The sequence below is a fragment of the Chlorocebus sabaeus genome, chromosome 21 (genome assembly GCF_047675955.1).
Source record: "Chlorocebus sabaeus isolate Y175 chromosome 21, mChlSab1.0.hap1, whole genome shotgun sequence".
In the NCBI taxonomy this organism is placed as follows: Eukaryota; Metazoa; Chordata; class Mammalia; order Primates; family Cercopithecidae; genus Chlorocebus; species Chlorocebus sabaeus.
In genome coordinates this window covers 80,740,880-80,764,735 of record NC_132924.1, presented here as the reverse complement: position 1 = coordinate 80,764,735, position 23,856 = coordinate 80,740,880, and the positions used below count along the sequence as shown (strand labels likewise).

Below are 23,856 nucleotides of genomic sequence, written 5' to 3'. Positions count from 1 at the left end.
GAATGAATACAGTTGTTTCTGGAATGAACAGTGACCCATGCCTGGAGCAAGAAGCAACACTTACATAGATAATAGAGAGAACTCCATTATAGTTTTTGGTTGAAACATTGAGGACAATCTTTAGCTGTGAGACCAGCACTTGGAAGGCAGCAGCTGTTGTGAAGCCACCAACCAAAGGATCTGCCAAGTACCTCACTATGAATCCAATCTGCAAACCTCCAAATATCAACTAGGATAAGAAAAAGGAAAGAAAAATTAAACGTTTGCCTGAGATAGAAACCAACTCTCTGGAAATATTAAATCAAGCTTAATACCAAAGGAAACACTAGTAGCCTACCTATAGCACAAAAATACTTGTAGAAAAAAATATGAATTTCTTAATGCCTTATCACTCCCCTCCCTCCACCACTCTAAAATTTGAAAACGAAGTGTAATAAAAACCTTGAAGTATTTCTATACATGTTCTCAGAAAAGCAAAAATCCATAGCTTATTTCTATGGCTTTCAGTCCTGTGTCTCTGCTCACCAGAACACTTTTTTCTCATTTATGGATTCCCATATACTTCCCTTCTCTCATCCTCAATTGAATCACACATGTTCTTCTGTGCTTTTTTCTGTCTCTGACTTTGATGATAAGTGAGTCTTAATAAGTGGAGTCTTGCTGACTATTTTAGCATCTGACCTAAAACAACGTAATTTATAAAATAATTTTGGGTTCCAGAAAATTACTTTGTTTTGTTTTTAGATGAATCTTTAAGTCTATATTTTTTAAAATTAACTTCAAATAAAAATTATACCAATCTATATTTTACTTTTAAGTTCATTACCTGTATGATTCCAACCAGCAGAGTCAGGGCACTGGCAATCAGGACTCTAGCTGTATCTCTAGTTGCAGTGTCTATCACGGTAGTATTTAATACAGTTCCATTGCTGCTGGATACGAGAAAGTGTTCGTCGGGGGCCATGCTCAGAACAACAGATCCCACCATTAAACTCACCACTGGAAAAGGTCCTGGGGAAAGAAAAGTCTCTAACAATTAATCTGTTACTGATCACAAATGTTCAATGTGTCTGCATAGGATTTAAAAGATGTATAAAAGATTTAGCTGTGACTAGGCAAATATTGTTTGTTCATGCAAGAAGCTAAGCTGGACCCAGTGACTCACATCTGTAATCCTCGCACTTTGGGAGACTGAGGTGGGAAGATTGCTTGAGCCTGGGAGTTCCAGACCAGCCTAAGCAACATAGTAAAACCCCATCTCTACCAAAATAAGATAAAAATTAGCTGGTGGTGCGCACCTATGGTCTCAGCTACTTGGGAGGCTGAGGTGTGGGGATTGCTTGAGCTGGGGAGGTGGAGGCTGCAGTGAGCTGAGATCATGCCACCACACTCCAGCCTAGGTGACAGAGCCAGATCCTGTCTCAACAACAACAACAAAAAGAAACTAAAAAAGCAGATATCTTGAGGCATTCATGACCCAGAAACAGGCGACAGAGACATGTAGGTAGATTACTATGATACAACATTCAGGATGCTTTGTGAGTATATCAAAAGGTTGTCTAACCTGTCTATGTGTGATCCTCATGTGTATGGGTGGTGGGGACGGGAATGAGAGTTGTCAGGAAAGGCTTTCTGGCAAAGGTGGCACATACATTGAGTGTTTACTTATTCCACTCAATTTTTGTTTCATATAATCTCATTCATTTCCTAAGTGTCCAATGTCCTAATCTCTGTGGATCTGAGTATATTGATCAATATCACAGGGTCCAAGTTAGGATTTAAAAAAATAGCAAATGAGTATGAAGTTTCTTTCTCTTTTAGTAAGACAAAACATTTTTTCATATCAAATGTCAATCTGTAAGATTTTATATTTTTAAAAAATATTTTTTCCGGCAACCGCTCCGTTTACTACTGTTATTTTTATCCATGATGATGATGATGATTCTACCCTTTCATCATGGAAGCCTTTATGGTTTTGGGGTCCCAAAACCCAGCCCCAATCACCTGGAATATCTCAATGTATAGAATACCAAAGAGAAAAATCAGCTTCCATGTTCCTCATCCAAGCATTCAACACTAATTGATTCTCCAAGGTGAGGAAGTTCTTTCAATCAGTAACCTCTTTCTGATCTCATTCTCAGGAAATACAACTAAGGACAAAAACATGGGTTGGGGATAAAGTAGATGGTTGCATTTATTTCAAGAGGATCATTGAGGTAGACATGTCTAGCCAGCAGATGGATGTAGGAGCAAAATTTTCTCTAGTATAAATGTCAAAGTCACAAAATAGCATTAAAACACTCATTTACTAGGACATTCTAACAAACGAGAATTCAAATTTTAGGAAGAGCAGGAAAACTTATTATAAGCCATACCAAGAAAGAAAGCCAAGCTTAGCTTCTAAACTGTTTTGGTAAGATTTTGCCAGTCTTCTAATATTAGTGATTTAAAATAAGTATGCTCTTCAATTAAATCATGAATATGTATTTGATGAATATACTTAGTAATTTCTAAGTTAATCCAGTAAAATGGTAGGTTCAAAGACCTTGTGTCACTTTTACCCTGTCATTTTTACTCCAAAAATGGAGTCAAATTTATCACGTTTTTAAAAACCAAAACATGCTAAAATGTTAAGGTAGGCTGTCATTTTCAGTTTTTCAATTTTTCCTCTTCATTAAAAAAAGTTACCTAACATCATTGAATAGAAAAAGTAGGCAAAACACTAAAATCCCATTTCCCTGAGAACATTAACAAAGATATATTAGGTTGGTGCAAATGTAATTGCGGTTTTCACAATTAAAAGTATAACAGTGAAAACCAGAATTACTTTTGCTTCAACATAATAGAGGCATAATGCACTTAATATAGCCAAAACACTTTAAGCATGAGCAAATATAATTGTAAAATATGCTTATAATTACCAACTGAGATATGTCTTGATGTTCCAAAGATAAAGTATGTCAGGATAGGGAAAAAAGCAGAGTAGAGACCATATCCAACAGGAACTGCAGCTAGTAGGGCATATGCCATCCCTGCAAGCACATCCAAAGTGATTACATTCACAAACCAAAGTTAAGGTATGCAGAAAGTCCTCAACTTACAATGGTTCCACTTATGACTTTGACTTTATGATGGTGCAAAAGCAACATGCATTCAGTAGAAACCATACTTTAAGTAACCATATGACTATTCTGTTTTTCACTTTCAGTACGTTATTCAGTAAATTACATGAGATATTCAGTATTTTATTATAAAATAGGCTTGTGTTAGATTATTTTGCCCAACTGTAGGTTATTATAAGTGTTCTGAGCACATTTCAGGTAAGATAGCCTAAGCGATGATGTTCCATAGGTTAGGTGTATTAAGTGCATTTTTGACTTAAAATATGTTCAACTGGCAATGGGTTTATTAGGACGTAACTCATGATAAGCAGAGGAGCATCTGTCTTTCTACTGCACAAATAAGGGCCTTTACACAGATACTCTCAATTTACAGTTTCAACAGATCAGCCTGTCCTGAGTTGGTCTCCTTATTTTGCATACAGACTGGCTATGCTAGGATGCAGAACAGGATCCAAATCACCTGGAACAATGATTGCATCTACAAACATCACCTGCTCAGATGAATTGACTCAATTGGTCAGTAATTCAGTCATCCACTGATCAGATCAGTGGGAAAAAACAATCAAGTCCATTGTTGATTAAAAACTTGGTCAGGCCCAGTGTTCCACACCTATAATCCCAGTGCTTTGGGAAGCCATAGGTAGGAGCATCAGTTGAGCCCAGGAGTTTGAGACCAGCCTGGAAAACATAGCGAGACTCCATCTCTACAATAAAATGAATGAGCCCAGCATACTGGTTCATGCCTGTAGACCTAGTTATTAAGGAGGCTGAGGTGGGAGGATTGCTTGAGCCCAGGAGTTTGAGGTTACAGCGAGCTATGATCGTGCCACTGCACTCCAGCCTGGGCAACACAGCAAGACCTTGTGTCTAAAAAAGGAAAAAACAATTGGTCGATTCAGTCCAAAGGCTCAGACCAGTTTTGCACAGAGGCAGTTGTGTCTGAGCTCAGTGTTCTCTGCGTTCTGAGGGACACAGTCATTGTTACCCTGCCCTTTCTCCTTTCTTGGTGGGGGAAGAAAAGTTAGATCTAAAGAAAAAAATATGATAATTATACACAGCAGCAGACAAGACAACGTTACCCTAGTGAAGTTGACCAACGCCTCCACTAGGCAATGCCAGCAGCCCCCAGACCCATGAATTTCTGGCTATAGAGAAATCAACATTCTAGTTTACATGAGGGTTAGAAGAGGATAATGACATTCTTTTCGTTGGTTAAATACTTAGATAGTCAGCATATCTTACTCCGTTTTACCTCCTCACCCTTCACTCACTCACAATGAGAGAAAATCAAGCCTTTTGAGCCTTGAGTCATTAATAAGGAATTATGTTTATAGTAGTTTATTAAAAATGGCAACAGCCTGAATATGCTGGCCCCCACACACTCAATATTACTTATCAGAGGAATGTCCCCAAGCGGGGAAGTCATTAACTAAGTTATGCTTCATACTCCGTAATTCTATGAAAGGAAATTGATGTAATGCTCAGAAGTATATTCACTAACATGGAGAGATATGAAGTAAAAAGGAAAAAAGTGAGTAAAATCAAGATTCAAAACTGATAGGTATGTACGCTCCCACTTTTGTAAAAAATACACTCCCACTCCAGCCTGTGGGAGTGTATGCATTAAAAAATCTGGAGGGGCCGGGCGCGGTGGGTCACACCTGTAATCCCAGCACTTTGGGAGGCTGAGGTGGGTGCATCACGAGATCAGGAGCTCAAGACCACCCTGGTCAAGATGGTGAAACCCTGTCTCTACTAAAAATACAAAAAATAGCCAGGTATAGTGACGGCCACCTGTAATCCCAGCTACTCAGGAGGCTAAGGCAGAGAATTCCTTGAACCCAGGAAGCGGAGGTTGCAGTAAGCCTAGATCGCGCCACTGCACTCCAGTCTGGGCAACAGAGCAAGACTCCATCTCAAAAACAAGAAAAAAAAAATCTGGAGGTATTTTGAATGCAATACAAAGTAATTCAGATATACAAGAAACACAATACCCAATGAATAATACAATAAACTTTCATGTATCCATCATCTAGCTTAAGAAATAAATTACTGCCAATGCAGTGGAAACTCTCAGTATATTCTTCCTCAATCACATCCTCTTTCCTCCCTTCACCCTCAGAAGGCAACAATTATCCTGAATTTGGTGTTTATTATTTCCAGACATTCCATTATACTTTTATATAGATATGTATTTATGTGTCTAGAAAGATATTTACTAAAATATTGATGGGTTATCTGTATGGTAGGATCAGAGGAGACTTCTAGTTTGTGGTGGAGGTGTTTTTTCATGTTCCTTATGTGTATTTTCTAGTTTTCTACAATGAGCATTCATTCATTCAACAACAGTTGATCATGCACCTACTCTGTTAAAACAGAGTCTCTGCCCTTGTGGAGTTTGTATTCTAGAAAAATATATCTATTAGTGCAATTGTTTTAATATATAAATTACAAACAGGAATTGCAATAGTCAGTAGTCCCAAGAGTATGGAATAGAATAGGAAGGTGACTCCACAGAAGGAAGACAAGAAAAGAAGGAGCAGGGGATGAAAGCACAACTTCTCCATTTCATATGGACAGTTTTCAAGTCCTTCTCAAACTTCCATTTCCCTAAACTGGGCTCTGCAGTTCTTAATATGCCTGGAAAAGGGGAACTTTTAGTTTTCATATACAGTGTCCCATTTAGGGACTACTACTACTCAAATATGTTGTAATCATCTTAATTATAAAGAAACTTGGTACAACATTTTTAAAATTATACGATTTGTAAAGAAATCTGGAGCCAGGTGTGGTGGCTCATGCCTGTAATCCTAGCATTTTGGGAGGCTGAGGTGGGTAGATCACTGAAGCCAGGAGTTTGAGACCAGCCTGGCCAACATGGTGAAACCTCATCTCTACTAAAAATACAAAAAGTAGCTGGGGGTGGGGTGGTACACGCCTGTAATTACAGCTACTCGGGAGGCTCAGGCACAAGAATATCTTGAATCCAGGAGGCGGTGGTTGCAGTGAGCCAAGATTATACCACTGCACTCCAGCCTGTATGCCAGAGAGACTCTGTCTGGAAAAAAAAAAAAAATTAAAAGAAATCTGAGCCATTGATTTAAATGATAGAATCTCTCTGTTGGTAGTCATGATGTACAGGATGGTGACATATACTGATGAAGCAGGTGCTAATAAACAGTTGAAATTTATATTAAATTTAAATTTCATCTAAAGGTAAAGCCTTCTACCATGTGAGGACGCAGCAAGGAGACAGGCTGCCACCAGAAACTGAATCTGCAGGCACCTTCATGTTGCAGAAATAAATTTCTGTTGCTTACACAAACAAAGAAATAAAAGTCAAAAGGAGAAAGCAGACAGCAGACTCCTTAAAGCTGTGAATAAAGATAGCCCTACAAGGGTTGCATCGATCTTTTGCTGTCTGATGGGAATTTTTTTCATAACAAAAATCAGAAAGATCCCATCATCCTTAGCAACCTCCTGGCTTCCCAGTAACCTGAGCTGGTCTTCTCGGAGTTGTTCTACTACTCAGCTGCTCAGCCAGTGGTTACATCATGGACATTGTCATCACTGGAAACCACACCACCACCTCCAAAATCTGAATTTTGAGCCTCTCTCAAGCTATAGCCACCAAGCCTTCCAGCTCACCTACCGCAGAATCCTTATTGCAACATTTATTTGTGCTCATGAGGCTTCTAATCAATTAACCGATCCACTGTCTCCCTATCCTCCGCACCTTCCTGTCTTCACTTCTACCCTTGCCCACATAGATGCCAGGGAATTTTGCAAATATTCTTAACTCCCTTTTTTCACTCTCTCCTTCCTTCCTTTTCTTGTCTGGCAAAACCCCAATTTGGCTGACCTTAAACATCCACCTTTTCCATGACAGCCTTCAAGCAGCTAGGTAAACTAAACTGAAGGCATCTACATCTGGGCTAACCAATTTCATGTAAAATGTGTGACCACAAGTGCCAGATGGGCACTCAACACTGCCTGGGGACCCAATTACATTTCCTCAGGAGGTGTGCCTTTCCTTTCTTTGAGACAACTGTTCAAACCTCCCCTACTTACCTCAATCTGCCCAAACCCTTCTCCACCAGACTCAAAGTTAAGAGACATATTCTGCTTTTAATTGAAAACACAGAATCCATGAGATGCTCCCAAGTTGCTTTTCATCAAAATTTCAAACCTGTCTTCATCTGCACCATTTGGGCTATCTTCCTTTGAAAATGGAAGAAATGTCTCCTGCCTTTAAGGAGTAATTCTCCTAATTCTGTTCTCAAACCCCTCCACACTTGCCCCTTTTTGCTACTTTGCTTCTAGTTATTTCTCCTGTACTTCTTGCATGACAGATCTCTTTCTACCAGGTCATTCCTATCGGTTCACAAACATGTTCTAGTATCTCCCATACTGAGAAAAACAAATTCTCCCTTCACTCTGTCTTTATCTCTTATCTCCCTCTGATTCATGGCAAAACTTCTTAAAAGTAGTCTGTAATCCTTCATCATACCCCACCACTCAGGCATATTCAACACTCTCGTCCCCTCTATGCTTTTTTTTTTTTTTTAACCTTCTCTTTTGGCTTTTGATTCTACATTCCTTTGGTTGTTCTTTGTCTTCAACTTCCTGAGCTCAGCTTTCTCAGGTTCTTGGCTGCCCCTCTCCTTGCCTTCCTAACCTCTAAGTACTCTGACTCTCTTTTCTTCTACACCTGCCCTTTCTTCCTAGGTAATCACAGGCATTCCCACTCTTGTAAATATCACCTCTTTAGCGATGCTTTCCTGATTTTTATGTCTAACCTAGACCTCCCCTCTGACCTTCACACTTGCAGTAGCTCCCATTTCTCTATGTGGCATCTCCACTTGGAGGTCTCACCCCTGCATCTCAAACTTAGCATATCCAAAAGGAAACTTGATTTCCTATCCCAAACCTGCTCCTCAGCCTGTCTTTGCCATTTAGATAAATGATGTAATGATCTACCCGGTTGCTCAAGCCAACAACGTTGGAGGCATCTGTGATTTTCATCCACACTCATCAGTATGCATCAGTGATTCTTACTGCACAATATATTCCAGATCTTGCAGCTCTCTTCATAGCCTGCCTCATCCGGTTCAAGTTGACACACCTATTCTCCCTTTAATTCACAGCAATATCCCCACAGGGCCAGGAATAGATGAGGCAAATGAGGTGCCTAGGGCACAATATTTAAAGAGGCACTCACCCACACTACAATTCTTCCTCTTCCTCCCTGGAAAATACTAAGTTTTCTGGCCTCAGGGCCTTTGCACCTTTACCTGGTACACTCTTTTTTTCTGCTTATCACATGGCTGTCTTCTTCTCATTCTCTTGTCTTTGACTAAATTTCACCTTCTCAGTAAGGTCTTCCTTGACCATTGTATCTAAAATAGACCTCCCTTCCTGGCTAGGTGCGGGGGCTCACACCTGTAATCCCAGCACTTTGGGAGGCTGAGGCAGGCAGATCACTTGAGCCTAGGAGTTCCAGACCAGCCTGGGCAACATGGTGAAACCCTGTCTCTACAAAAAAATACAAAAATTAGCCAAGCATGGTGGCACATGCCTGTAGTTCCAGCTACTGGGGAGGCTGAGATGGGAGGATCACCTGGGCCTAGGAGGCCAAGGCTGCTGTGATCTCACCACTGCACTCCAGCCTGGGCAACAGGGCAAGACCCTATCTCAAAAAATATATAAAAATAAAGATCCACTTTTCAAATTAATCCCTATTACAGTATATTTAATCCACCACAATAGATATTGCAATCTATAATTATTTTCATATTTATCTACTTATTTAATTCCCATCCCTACCCCTCAAAATAATTTTACAAAGCTCCATGAGGTCAGCACCTGTGCCTGTTAATGAACCACTGAATCCACATGACTGGATACCTGGCCTACAGAATTCGTTTATAAATATTTCTTAAGTGAATGAATGATAAATGAATGTATAAGTAAGCCAGATTAACCTCCCAGAAATTCACCTTATGCAGATAACTTTATAGAGATAATGTTTCTAGAAAAACATGTTACCCATAAAGTAAGGAACTACACAATAGACACCAGATTAAAATCCCAGCTGTACCACTTATCAGCTTCATGACCCTGGGCAAGATTTAATAGATTTCTCACCTACTGAAAATGAAATAATAATAGACCTACCTAGCAGGATTGTTATGAGGATTAAATGAGATAACTGGCAACATTCTTACTTAGCATAGTGTCTCATGCTTATAAACAAAATGAATTCTTATAAGATACTTGCCTATGAAAACTGGGGAGACATGGAGCATGAAACATCATTTTTCATATGTAAAGAGGATTCATTATCAGGAATGCAATTCAATCTTTTTCACTAAATATACCATCTCTTACGTGCCTGTCTCTGTGCTAGGCACCTGCTGAACAAACATGAATTAGGCATGGTTCCTGTCCCCCAGGAGTCACAGGTTGTCACCATGTCACAGCCCTTAGAGCACAGTGTAGAATACTTGGTGTTGTCTAACTTATGAACCGCACAGCCCATCCTAGTCTCTCTCCCATCCACCTTTGTGATTAAGAACATGCTTGATCAGGCTGAGGCTCCACCCTGGGTTCATAGGCCATCCTCCTTCTCTGAGGGCATCTACCTGGCCTGATCTGAGCAATCTTGAAAGCTCCATAGCCAAATTTTAGCTCACGATATTGCTCAACATTCATTACTAGCTTCTGAAATAGTCTATTTTCAAGCCATCCCCAACCCACCCTACTTCCCATCCCTTGGCAAACTCAGACTTAGCCATCAGGGAAACTCAGTTTTGACATTCAACTTCCAGGAAGCCATTCAAGATCCCCTAAGACCGCTTTGAGTGACCCTCATTTGCACTCCCTTAGCAAGTAATTTGCACTCCCCTGCCAGAGCCCTTTATCACATTGAATTATCTCTTTCTCCATTGGACTATGAGTTCCTTGGAAGCAGAGGATGCATCTTATTCATGTCAGCATATCTAACACCTGGAACATATTAGGTGTTTCACAAATTATAATAAATAACAACATTTCTGTTTTCATGATTCAGGGTCTTTGGGAAATTGGTCAGGGTGTTAGGGTGGGGCAGAAACGAAATGGTGGGGATGGGGGACAGATGAGAATGCCATACTGCTAGGCACTGACTATACACCAGATTTCTAAGATGCTTATGGGAATATTATGGTATGAACTCAGTTTATAAAACAATAAATAACCACCTACGTTGGCACATTTTCCCACAGACTAAAATAAGAGGATGATTTTTTTTTAAAAAAAAAAAAGGATGAGAGGCAGACAAAACATTCATGTGGAGTCCAGGCTAGGAAGCTTCCTTTATTTTTCCTTAAGCCAGTTTCAAACTGCACCTCAAGATCCATGTTTGGGAGGCTGAACATGGTAGCTCACGCCTGTAATCTCAGTACTTTGGGATACCAAGGCGGGTGGATCACTTGAGGTTAGGAGTTCCAGACCACCCTGGTCAACATGGTAAAAACCCCGTCTCTACTAAAAACACAAAAATTAGCTGGACATGGTGGCATATGTCTGTAGTCCCAGCTACTCAGAAGGCTGAGGCATGAGAATCACTTGAACCCGACAGGCCAAGGTTGCAAATGAGCCAAGATTGTACCATTGCACACCAGCCTGGGTGACAGAGCAAGACTCTGTCTCTATAAAGCAAAACAAAACAAAACAAACAAATGAAAAAAATCCATGTGTGGATATAAAATAATGTGCTGCAATCATCATTTTAAAAACCTAAGCATAACAGAACAGTGAAAAATTAGCATATTGTAATAAGTATTTTACAGGAACTTTAGATATACATGTACATATCATGATGTAACACATATTTCTTTTTCTTTTTTTTTTAACCTTGACTTGAAACTCTTTACACATTTCTTACTGTGAATTGTGGTCAATAAAAATTGAGAAGCCACTGCCTAGTATATGCCTCTAAATTGGAGCTCTGTACCTAGTGTGGCTGCAGTTTCCCAGGAAGAGAACTCTAAGGAAGAGGAGAAAAGAGGTGACTCTCTCCACTAAGGGGCTCTACAGGAAAGATAAAGGCCTTGAAGGGTAAGCAAACATCTGTCACAGACCTATGGTAGCTGTGGAGAAGTGTTAAACTCCTTCTGGAGACCAGAACTCTCAATCCACCAACATCTTACCTTGCAGCGTGGCCACTAACCCTGTACTAACTCCCGAAACTATGTCACTAAGCAGCCATTCCTTGACTCGGTATTTGGGCAGCCACTCCAAGATGGGCATGAGAGTCTTTAGCAGACCAAAGGCTCTCTTTCTCGAACAACTGTCAAAAAGCAAGAAAACTGGGTTTTCAATCCAATCTCAGTCACAATCAATTTGCAAATCACAAAGCTGTGAGCTGAATTCTGCTGATGTTTGTAGCTATTTAGAAAAAGAATAAGAATTTCATGGAAAATAATAACCCTGAAGTGCTTACCATGCTTTTGCCAAGAACTGTATCTATCCTTTTAAACGCATTCTTCTAGAAAACACAGGATTAAGTGTCCCACCCCTTGCTCACCTTTTTAATCCTCTGAGAAAATATTCCGACACAAAAACCTATTTTCTGGTCCAGCCCAAGACTGATGGATGTGGAGTCTCTAAATGGAGATTAATTTTCAGACTCCTAATCCAGGTGCCTTATTATTATTATTTTCTTTAAAGAAAATAAACACACTGAGTGTATTTTGGCAATACAAGCCTGAAGCTAATTTTTACAAAAATCTTAGCATGAGGAATGTATACCTTATACCTTGCTACTTAGTAGTTTTTAAATTCAATGATAAAAGAAAAATATCAAAAGTAGGTGGTATTATGTAACTCATGATTTGAATAAATTGTTTTTTTAAAATTATGGCATTTATGGGACTATTGGACATTTTAACAATGACTCATTTTTTGATATTAAGGAGTTATTTTTAGATATTAAGGTGTGATCATGAAATGTGGTTATATTTTTTAAGAGTCTTTAAAGATACTCAGTAAAATACATAAAGACAGTATGCTATATGGGATTTGCTTAAAAATAATAGTAGAGGGAGCAAGTAGGTGTCGATATAAGAAACAAGATTAACTTGGAGTTGATCACTGTTGAGGCTGAGTGATGGGTAGAAACGGTGGGGGTGGGGAGTTCATTATACTATTACGTCTACTTATGCATATATTTGAAATGTTCTATAATGAAAGGTTTTAGAAACTCTAATTTCTTGATGTTCGTGACATCTAGTTACAGCACGTTTGGGTTTAGAGACTGAGGTCGGCTCTCCGTAGGGGTCCCACCGCCTGCTGGTGAAGTACTTGGCACACCCCGTGCTCCCCTAGGTTCTAGCTTGCATTCTGGTCTCTAATTGAATGGTAGCTCGCCTACTTAGCTTGAGGGTTTCAAGGACTCCTCCTGGTCAAGAGCTGGGTTTCCCTATTCATTTCATTTAAACGAGCTCCCATGAAGGCAACAGGGATCCACTGTACCCCAAGGGGCACTCCAAGTTTCCTTCAGAGAGGAAAAAGAGAGATGGGGCTCCCAGTACCCACTCTCCCCAAAGGCGAGTTTCCCAGATAAGTTCAATTCGGGCCCGAGACTGATGGAGTCACCCTCCGACCAGAAGGGCTGCGTGGAGGACTGGAGACCCAAAGTTGGGCCTCTGGGAGAAGCAGCTGGCGCGCAGGAGCTCCGCCGCCCGCACCCCACGCTCGCCCGCAGGGGACGCCCTCCCCCTACGCCAAATCGTGGACGCCCGGCTCCGCTTCTCCCCAAGCGGGCCCGCGCGGCCGCTACCTGCAGCACTTGACCAGGCTCTCCCGCAGCGTCTTACGCTCCTGCAGGCGCCGCTCGTGCTGTTGCTGGAAAGCGAGCTCGCTGTAGACCGGCCGTGATACCACATAACTGCAGCTGTACTCGGGGAGCTGCGGCGGCTCCGACCTGCTGCCCGGCGCTGCCATGACCTGCTAGCCAGAGGACAGCGAGGAGGAAGGAGATACGGTGCAGGAGGACGATCTGAGGTGAAGAGCGAGGAACAGAAAGAAGGGGTCACCTGTTAGCTGTCGCCTGGCCCCTCGCCAACTTCAGTCGAACACAGCGAGTCTGGTCCGCGTCCTGCAGCCCTCGGCGCTCGCGACAAGCGCCGCACCGCGCGCACGACCAGCCTGCAAGTGGGCACCTGAGAACCTTTGGATCCCGTGGCCTGCACCCGCTGAGCGGGGTTCCCCAAACTTGAAGAGAGTGAGCCCTGCTCTGGGGGCTTCCCAAGCTCCATCCAGTCCCCTCCCGCCGGCAGCTAGGGCGCTGTCCGCGTCCTGAAATCTCCCTTAAACCAAGGGGCTAGGGCAGGGACCAAGGGCGCGTGCAAGGCTGGAAGGGACCCTGAGAGTTCCTCCCTCCCCGCACCTGACCCCAGACGCAGCTCCAGGCGCGCACTGGAGGAGAGGTGCAGGCCCCCGGGCCAGGCGTGGAACCCTCAGGGCGCGCTCCGCAGGTCCCCAGGAGGCGGGCGCTGCAGGCACAGCTGTCGCAGCCCTCCCGGAGGCAGAACTTTCAGTTTATTGAGCAACTCTCTCCCCCAGTCCTGTTTTCCGAGCTGCCTGTTCGCTCTCAGAGTCTCAGAAAGAAGGCTGTACTGCCCCCTGTCCGCCTGCTCCGTGCCCCCTCACGAGTCCCATCCGCAACCCTCGAGGCCTCCCGGGGAGGGGAGTCCGGGCCGGGCGGTGTGGGCATCTTCAGGGAGAACTCACCTGTCTCTGCTTGCGCCCCGCCCGGAATGCCCCGGGGACGCCCCTTCCGCTGCCTTTATAGCGCTCTCAGAAGGCAGTGGGACGTTTTATTTATGGAGCAACAGAGACACCTTGGTCGAAGGGAAAGACACACACAGGCTGCGGTCTTTCCCAACCGATCCCATCAGGAAAGAAATCCTATCCCTTCTGCATTGCTTCCCTTTCCCGAACCGGGAAGGTTGAGACTCTTTCTGGCTGCCACGCAGGGGCCACCCGGATCCTCACTCTTCCCCATTTACTAATCTTGCGGGCTGCGAGGTCAGGGGCGGGCCGGGCCTTGTGGGACTCCTTACAGGAGAGCAGAGCCCGCCTAGAGGCAGAGGTCCTCGGTCTCTGGGAGTGCTGACCTTCACTCCTAGGTTATGTTATTCAGCGAACTCCACAGCCTGCCACAGGTGCTCTCATACCACATGGGGAAGAGGAGCAGTGGCCAGATTTCTATGTTTATAAGCCCTTGGATTTCTAGAAAGTCTCTTAGGAGTATTCAGTGGAGGATATAGAGAGTTTACGATCTACTCAGATTTTAGCTACCTATTCTACGCGTGCCTGTGTGTGTGTTTTATTTCACAATCCAAATCAAGCGTCCAGGTGGACCTTTCTTACCCGCTAGACTCTGTTTTTTTCTTTTTTCTCATTCTGCTGGACAATCAGGGAAGGAATAAACTGGACTGCATGGAAATCAAGACTAGAAGAGAGGGAGGAAGAGCCAGAGCTATCCTACCTCACCAGTGCTTTGTCTTCTGTTGGGATAAACTTTGCTAAAACTAATGCATGGTTAAGATGAAGGGCAGAAGGAAGGGTTCGATAAACCAGAACATTCTCGCCTGATTATCAGTGTTCTGAAGTAAATACAGAACCTCTTCGGTTACCCACCTACCTTGAATATACAGACCATGACAATTCTACCAGCTCCTGGAAACAGAACTCAGAACTCGTCTCCAGAGAACCCTGATGCAAATTCTCTGAAATGGTAGTCAGTATGTGTATTTTCCTGAGAAGTGAATGAGTCAACAGCTTTCAACAGATCTTCAAAGGGTTACTTGATCTAATGAAGTTAAGAACCACTGAAGAAAAAACCTAAAAAGAAAATCCAGGTCATGAACTTTGCAATTTTTATTCACATACAGAGAAGAGGGGAGGAATCTCTTGTGTATGTTTCACTTATGTATACCAGTGGTTCTTAATAAAGGGCTTTTTTGCCCCCAGAGGTCAATGCCTGGAGACATTTTTTGGTTGTCACACCTAGGGGGATGCTACTGGGATTTAGTGAGTAGAGGCCAGGGACGCTGCTAAACATCTTAAAATGAAGTTTGCTATCACTCTAAGGTTTTGCATGCGACTTAAACTGTACATTTATTAATAAATTGCTACATGTACTAAAATATGTATCTCTCTCCATATATGTATATATGTGTGTATTTTTTCATTATTGTTGGATGTATAGCTCAACTCCACTAAAATAGAGGAAAGTATTTGTTTTAAAGTAGATTCTGAATATACTCACTCTGTATACCCTCACCCATACCTTCAAGATATGGTGAAAACACTGTCTCTTGCATGAACATTCTTTGATGCTGTAGTTCAGAATTAATCCAGTCCCTTTTCTGGATTCTCTTCATACCTTATCTGATCCTCTCTTAAGTTACCTCTCACTATCTACCTTAGTAACACAATTTTATTTACATACAAGTCCTATCTCCCTCACTAGACAAAAACTTCTTGAGGGCAAGCACTGTGTCTCCTTTCAACCATTATTATCTTCTCTCTTGTATTTTGAACAGATTTATCTACAGCCCAAACATACCTTTGTAAAAAACTAAAAATTACTTTACATATTTGATCTATGGCTTTGTTTTTCTCAATTAAGAGCATGCTATGGATTATCTTTGCAAGTGAGCACATAAGGATTTTTCTTAACCTTGGAGATGGCTGATTAAGATTTCAGAATATCAACTCATATTCGTAGCTCCATGGCAACTCACCTACATAACTCACAACTCTTTATTGAATTAATTAGAAGGCATTCTGTACAAATATAAATATAGTCCATATCCCATTGTAATATGGATTTCTGCTCCTTGTTGCTTGCTATTTTGAACACTTTTAGTCTGGTCCAGTCAGGCCTGTAAACCACTTTGCACCAGAACTTGGCAATGGTTTATTGGTTCAGAGGATTAAGGAGTGGGGTAAGGCTGGCGGAAGGACAGAGGAGAAAATACTTGAATAACAACAGGAGGCAAAAGAGTAACTGCCCTTGGCTAATAGAATTCTTATTTGAAATGCATCTCTCTGTATAAGTGTTTGGTTCAATAATCACACTGTAATAAGTCCTGCATGTGTCTGGATGAAGATAATTGCTTCTTTCTGTTAAATGCTTTTCTATAGCAGAAATACCTGGGGTAGAACAGAATGGTATCTCTGTTACAGGATTCTATAAGGGTATAGAACTGCTTTTCTCATAGGTAAAAGGCAGGCCGTTTGAATTTGGCTGTTTTGAAAACAGAAGAGTAGGAGGAAATAACAGCTTGCTCTCCCCACCCTATTTAATTGTGATATTAAACACCTTAGATTACTCACTTGGGCTTTACAAGGCAACCTTCACCTGTTTCACACAGAGGTGTGTGGTTCTTACTTATCAGATTGTAATCACTTTCAGGACCTGTTTCCAAAGAAATAGATGCATCACTTAAAAATAAATGTCAGACAATATTATTGTTACTTTACAGTACTTATTTAGCAGCAAATACTTTTTTAAAAGGCATTTTCTTATTTATCATTTAGGCATTTGCAGTGTAAGACAAACTCCCTTGTTTAATTATGCATTCACTTGTTCAATCATTCATTGGATTATGCATTCACCTGTTCATTCATTCATTGGATTTATTAGGAAATTATTTGCGCTGGCTGTGGGTGCAATGATGAACAAAAGCTTGTACCATGGCCTAATATTTAGGGGAGCAGTAGACATTCACCAAACAGTCACAAAAAGTGTATATTATTTCACTGATTATAAAATACAGATTTTTCACATTTTATCAGGGTTCATGTTATAATTAATGATCTGCTATTTATTATAATTTAATAGCATATTTTGTGATTCATAAAATACGAGTTTTATAATTAATAGCATTCTATAATTAATAAAATATAGATATTTACATAAATGTATAGTATATCTACGCCTTTTTTTTCTTTTTTAGAGATGAGATGTTGCTATTTTGCCCAGGCTGGACTTGAACTCCCAACCTCCAGAATAACCAGAATAACTGGGACTACAGGCGCACAGCAAAACACCTGGCAGAGTCTCTATGCTTTTGAGTGACTACGTGTGCTACAAGAATGATTTAATTGAGTCCTTTGTTTATTTAACCTAAGAGCAGTCAATCTTGCTGCATTACTTTTGTCTGAGAGCAAATACTGTGGTATAAATTTTTTCTTTCTTTCTTTCTTTTTTAACAATTTAAAATGTTCTCTCATCAGAAGAATTGCAAAAGAATGCAAACATGTTGGCTGGGCACTGTGGCTCACAGGGTAATACAAACACTTTGGGAAGCTGAGACGGGAGGATCACTTGAGTCAGGCCTAATCTTGAGCTTTTATTTCATTATGCATGTTAATTTTCTCAAGATAGCAGATGCTAAATTTCTGCCATACTTATGTAAAAAGAGAAGTGAACTGAACTTTCATTCAAGATTTCTGATCTTTTCTTCTCTGAACAACTTATTGGGCTTATTCTCAGTAATCATACAGTTCTGCACTCAATTGTTTTCTTGTTTTTTTGTTATTTTTATTTTGCACTCAATTGTTTTCTATTTGTTTACTATATGCTACTTTATTTTTCTTCTCCAGTTATAAGATATGTTCCCTAAAGGTATAAATAATATATATATATTATGGTATTACAAAAACAAGATGTGCCTATAGTAAATAATTTGGAAACTACATTAATGTATAAAATAGTAATCACGTTTTATCTCATTATCCACATAATCATTAAGTGTTTTGCTTATTTCTTTTTTATTTATTCTTTCTATGCAGACATAGGTATACATTTTTATTAAGTAAGATTATAATGCTAGTCTCTTTATTTCCCTACACAATACCTTGACAAATTTTGACAAAATAATAGGTACCAGACTTGTTAAATTATTGATCAATTGATTGTTTAACAATGGAATTTTGAGAAATCATTGGGTAGAAATAAAACTAGTTTTAAAAGAAGAGAATCCAACCCTTAAAACATCAAAAAATGAATTATTTATAAATATGATGTGGCAATCCATTCAATTTTAAACAACTTACAGTGTCAATAAAACTATAACTCAATAAATTTCTCAGGTAGTAGAGTCCATCTGCCTCTTCTTTAATATGAATGCAAACTTGATATGTGGTTTAGTAAATTGCTAGAATGAAATAATGGCATAGTTATGGGTTTTGAGGGGTTCTCTGTGTTTGTTTTAAACAGCGTCTGGCTCTGTCACCCAGGCTGAAGTGCAGAGACACTATCTCAGCTCACTGCAACCTTCACCTCCAAAGCTCAAGCCATTCTCCACCTCAGCCTCCCAAATAGTTGAGACTACAGGCATGTGCAACCACACCCAGCTAATGTTCGTATTTTTTGTAGAGACAGGGTTTTGCCATCTTGCTCAGGCTGGTCTCGAACTCCTGTGCTCAAGCAATCCGCCTGCCTTGTCCTCCTAGGGTGCTGGGATTACATGTGTGAGCCACTACACCCAGCCGGGTTTCTTTTAATGTTTGTTGTAATGATGAATTTTTTTTTTCAAGAGATGAGGTCTCGGTTTGTTACCCAGGTTGGTCTCGAACTCCTGGGCTCAAACAATCCTTCCACCTCAGCCTTCCAAAATGCTGATTATAAAATGAGATTACAGGCATGAGCCAACCACACTTAGCCTGGATGTTTTCTTTCTTTTTCTTTTTTAGAGATGGGGGTCTCACCTCAGCCCTTGAAGTAGCTGGGATTACAGGCCTGTGACACTATGTCGAGCCCCTAATGGCATAGAATAATTTAAGCAAAGAATAATTTGAGGACCCTTCCCAGTTTCTTATTATTTAAGTGTATTGCACTTTTAAAGTTTTCCTTGCCTATCTTATCTCATGAAACCTGTGGTTTGTTAATGGAGGGAGAAAAGGGAAGCTTGAGAATTGTTTCAAGTGAACATTGATGTGCTGTGTTACCACGAGTTGGATGTTTAAGTATTCCATTCATTCGTTTAATTATTCATTCATTGATTCATACATTTATTTACTTATATTATGAGTATTTAGTGAGCCCTTGACTTGTATCAAACACTATCTAAGTGTTGGGGATACAGCAGTGAACAAGTTTGTCAAAGTTCCTGCCTTCAAAGTACTTATATTCTGATGGGGGACAGTGACTATCAGCAAAAAAATAAATTAGACAACATTCTGTTGTGATAAAAAGCTATTGGAGAAAGAAACAGAAAGATGTCTTGTGGAATTATTGATGAAGCAACACACAGCAAGGGGAGGGGAAGGACCACTTTAGAGGGGGTGTTCAGGGAAGGCCTTTCTCTTTCAGAGGAAATGACATTTGAAGAGACACTGAAGGATGAGAAAGAGATAGCCTTCCTGGAAGAGGAAACAGCAAATGCAAAAACTCTGGGTTAGGAAAGAACTTGATGCACTTAAGAAACAAAAAGAAGGCCGGCACAACTGAAATCCACAGAAGTCAGACCCGAGGACAGAAAACTGGACATCCTCAGTGTGTATGTGGCAACTGAAACCAGGCATTCAGGATGAGGAGAGAGGCCGATAAAAGACCAGCACCAAGCCCTCAGACAGTCCAACATTTAGAGGTCATTTATAGGAGGAGAGGAGGGGCCTCTTCTGTAAAATGCTGAGAATCCTTGAACTCAGGTGGTGAGGAAAAAAACACCTCTAAAATATTTTGAACTTCTTGGAGATATTTCTCTCAACAAAATTTCTTTGGTACCTATATCTTTTAATGACACTTGTAAAGGGAAAAAAAAAAAATCTGAACATTTGAAACTTGCCCCTCCTTTTTTTTTTTTTTTTTTTTTTTTTTTTTCTGAAACAAAGTTGCGCAGGCTGGAGTACAGTGGTGCAATCTCGGCTCGCTGCAATGTCTACCTGCTGAGTTCAAGTGATTCTCCTGCCTCAGTGGTATAATCTTGGCTCACTGCAATGTCTGCCTCTGGGTTCAAGTGATTCTCCTGCCTCAGCCTCCCCAGTAGCTGGGATTACAGTCATGAGCCACCACACCTGGCTAATTTTTGTATTTTTAGAAGAGATGGGGTTTCTCCATGTTAGTCAGGCTGGTCTCGAACCTGACCATGGTTGGTCAGGCCTGGCCTCCAGTGATCCACCTGCCTTGGCTTCCAAAAGTGCTGGGATTAGAGGCATGAGCCACCACCGTGCCTGGCTGTGTCCTGCATTATTGCATGTATAATTAATCACTTTACCTTTTTGGTAATGGTGGAATCTTATACTAAGTCCTCCTCAGTAGTGAAGGACCCCTTGACTACTGGAGCAGAAGCTAATCTAAGCAATCATACTAACGACTTTTGGTAGAAAACAACAGCTTATCATCCAAGGCAGTTCATCCTTCCTTTTTAAGGGGGATTGGGGGGCGGCTGACAGCTATTTTGCTTTATAAAGAATGCTTTTAAAATGTATTCATATCCCTTGTATTGAACTATACATTAGTAACAACACAACCCTAGAATTTGTTGAGACAGGGTATCCCTTCGTCACTCAGGATGGTATGCAGTGGTGCGATCATAGCTCACTGCAGCTTCAATCTCCCAGGCTCAAGTGATCCTCCCGCTTCAGCCTCCTAAGTAGCTGAGACTTCAAGCTTGTATTACCATGCCTGGCTATTTTTTTAGAAAAAAATTTTGTAGAGACAAGGTCCCACTCTGTTACCTAGGCTGATCTCAAACCCCTGAGCTCAAGCGATCCTTCTGCCCTGGCTTTCCAAGGTGCTGCGATTACAGGCGTGAGCCACCGCACCCAGCCAGAATCTACTTCTTCATTTAAAATGAGTCTTAAATATCAACAGGGAGAAATCCTGTAAAGGGACATATAAAGGGACAGAGAGGTGCAATGAGCAGCAGAAAAATGAAAGAAGGACGAAGCTGCAGAAGGCTGAAGAGAAAGAATCGGAGACCAGGAGGAAGGTTCATGGCAGTATTCGTGCCATGTGGCCTGATGCAGTCTAACTTGAAAGTTGACTTGAAAACTAAACTGCTTTTGAGCATAAGTATTACTTTGAGGTGGGTAATGTTATCCCCATTTTTACAGATGAGGAATTATACACAGAAAAGCTAAATTATTTGCCCAAGGTCGTACAGCATGGCTAAGCTGAAATATGAACCCAAGCAGTTTGAGGCCAAAGCTCACTCTCTCAACTACTGCAAAACTACACAGGGTTCCATTATATCATAGAACTTTCAGCCCTCTTGTATTATCCCATCCCAGTCTCCAAAGTCCCTTGGCTAAATTTCAGCTTTTAATTCTCATCTTTAAATATAATATTTAAAAGTATGGTATACACAGACAATGGGATACTACGGGATACTATGGGATGTTAATAAGGTAGGTCTATATATATATATGGACATGGAAAGAAACCTAACTGTGTTGAGATGAGAAAAAGGCAAGGTACAAAAAGTGTGTATGGTATGTTTATTTTTCAGTAAATGAAAGGAATATGTATTTTGGCTGGATGCAGTGGCTGACATCTGTAACCCCAGCACTTTGCAAGCTGGAGTGGGTGGACCCCTTGAGCTCAGGAGTTCAGGACCATCTCCACAAAATATCAAAAATTAGCCAGGCATGGTGGCTCACCCCTGTAGTCCCAGCTACTTGGGAGGCTGAGATGGAAGGATCGCTTGAGCCTAGAAGGCTGAGGCTGCAGTGAGCCATGATCACGCCACTGTGCTCCAGCCTGGGTGACAGAGTGAGACTCTGTCTCAAACAAACAAGCATTATATATATTGGCTTAGACCCCGACTAATCTAATATACAAATATATCTATCTATATATTTATTTGTATATTAGATGAGTCAGAGTCTGAGCAAGAAAAAGATGGCACACTCAGATGGTGTTAATAAGGGAACTGCCTACAAATGTGTGGGCAGGGTCAAGGAAAACCAAAAAGGCATGTTGGAAAGCTTCAGGGCTAGCTGAAGGGAGTTGTCATCTGTTGCATCATAGAAAGGAGTTGTCAGTAATTCTAGCCAGAGGGTACAGGAGGAAGGAACTGTTACCAGAAAATACGGTGTTGAAGAGGGCTGCCCAACAGGAGCTGTAGCCTTCAATGGAGGAAGAGAACCATTGCGAATTCCACACTCAACGAGGAAGAAGCTGGAGAAATAAATCCCCCAACTTCTTCCCTCTGTACTGCTGATTTCAGGCTGGTGCTTCCCCATCCCTCCATTTATCTGTTGCCCAAATCCTACTGGAAGAAGTGAGAGAGCTAAGGAGGCTGTTGACATTGACCATAAGGCAGCCTCCTGGGCACAGAGCGAAGAAAGGTGGAGAGAGGATAGGGAGAGGTGAATAGAGAATACCCCTATATTAGCGTAAGCTAGTTCTGGGAATATTCACAAGAAACTAGTTTCTGATGGAAATCCGACTTTTAAATGTATATTTTTTATTTTTTGGAACAGCTTTAGATTTATGTAAAACTTCAGAAGATAGTACAGAGAGCTATCATATACTCCATACATAGTTTACACTACGATTAACATCTTTTTTTGTTTTTGTTATTTAGTTTTGAGACAGACTCTCACTCTGTCACACAGGCTAGAGTGCACTGGCACAGTCTTGGCTCATTATAACCTCTGCCTCCCAGGTTCAAGCCATTCTTGTGCCTCAGCCTCCCAAGTGGCTGGGGTTACAGACATGGGCCACTACACCCAGCTAATTTTTGTATTTTTAGTAGAAACAGGGTTTCTCCATGTTGGCCAGGCTGGTCTCGAACTCCTGGCCTCAAGCGATCCACCCATCTTGGCCTCCCGAAGTGCTGGGACTACAAGCATAAGCCACCACACCCAGCTACCCCTACTATTAACAGTTTAAATGTGTATGGTACGTTTGCACAATTAAAAAACCAACATTACTACATTATTATTAAAGTCCATTATTTGTTCAGATTCCCGAAGATTTTACCTAATGTCATATTTTTGTTCCAAGATCTCATCCAGGTCACCACATTACATTGGGTTGTCCTGTTTCCTTTGGCTCCACTTGGCTGTGACAGTTTCTCAGGCTTCTCTTGCTTTTCATAAACTTGACAGTTTGAGAAGTACTGGCCAAGTATTTTATAGGATGGTCCTCTTTTGGAATTTGCCTGGTCTTTCTCATATTAGACTAGTGTTTTACAGGAGAAAACCCATACAAAGTGCCATTTTCATCATATATTATCAAGGGTACATAGTCAACATGACTTATTGTTGATATTAACCTTGACCACCTGAGAGGTAGTGTTTATTACGTTTCTCCACAATAAAGCAACTCCCCTTACCTCTCCCCTTTTCCATTCTTCTATAATCTCTCTAACTTCTTTTTTTTTTGACACGATCTCTTTCTGTTGCCCAGGGTGAATGCAGTGGCACCTTCATGGCTCATTGCAGTCTCAATCTCCCAGGCTCAAGCGATCTTCCCACCTCAGCCTCCCAAAGTGCTGGGATTACAGGCGTAAGCCACCTTGTCCAGCCCATTCTGCAATCTTCAGAAGGAAGTCACTATACGCAGCCTACGCTTGAGGAGTGGGGAGTGGAATTCCACATCCTTGAGGGCGGAATACCTAAATAAATTATTTGGAATTCTTCTGCAAGACAGATTTGTCTCTTTTCCTCCATTTATTCATTTATTCAATCATTTCTTTATGTCATAAAATCATGAATATTT

The 23,856-nt window shown here is 41.2% G+C and overlaps 1 protein-coding gene across 1 annotated transcript in view; it reads right to left on the bottom strand.

Annotated features, from left to right (window-relative positions):
* The window catches only part of SLC26A4 (solute carrier family 26 member 4), a 56,349-nt gene extending 41,033 nt beyond the window's left edge, over window positions 1-15,316 (bottom strand). The window contains exons 1-5 of the mRNA XM_007982547.3: window positions 12,946-15,316; window positions 11,315-11,454; window positions 2,922-3,032; window positions 827-1,011; window positions 65-229 (exon numbers count right to left, since the gene is read on the bottom strand). Of these exons, the coding sequence (XP_007980738.1) occupies window positions 65-229; window positions 827-1,011; window positions 2,922-3,032; window positions 11,315-11,454; window positions 12,946-13,109 (765 nt within the window). The 5' untranslated portion in view covers window positions 13,110-15,316. The remainder of the gene's footprint in view (window positions 1-64; window positions 230-826; window positions 1,012-2,921; window positions 3,033-11,314; window positions 11,455-12,945) is intronic.
* Between the last annotated feature and the right edge of the window lie 8,540 nt (window positions 15,317-23,856).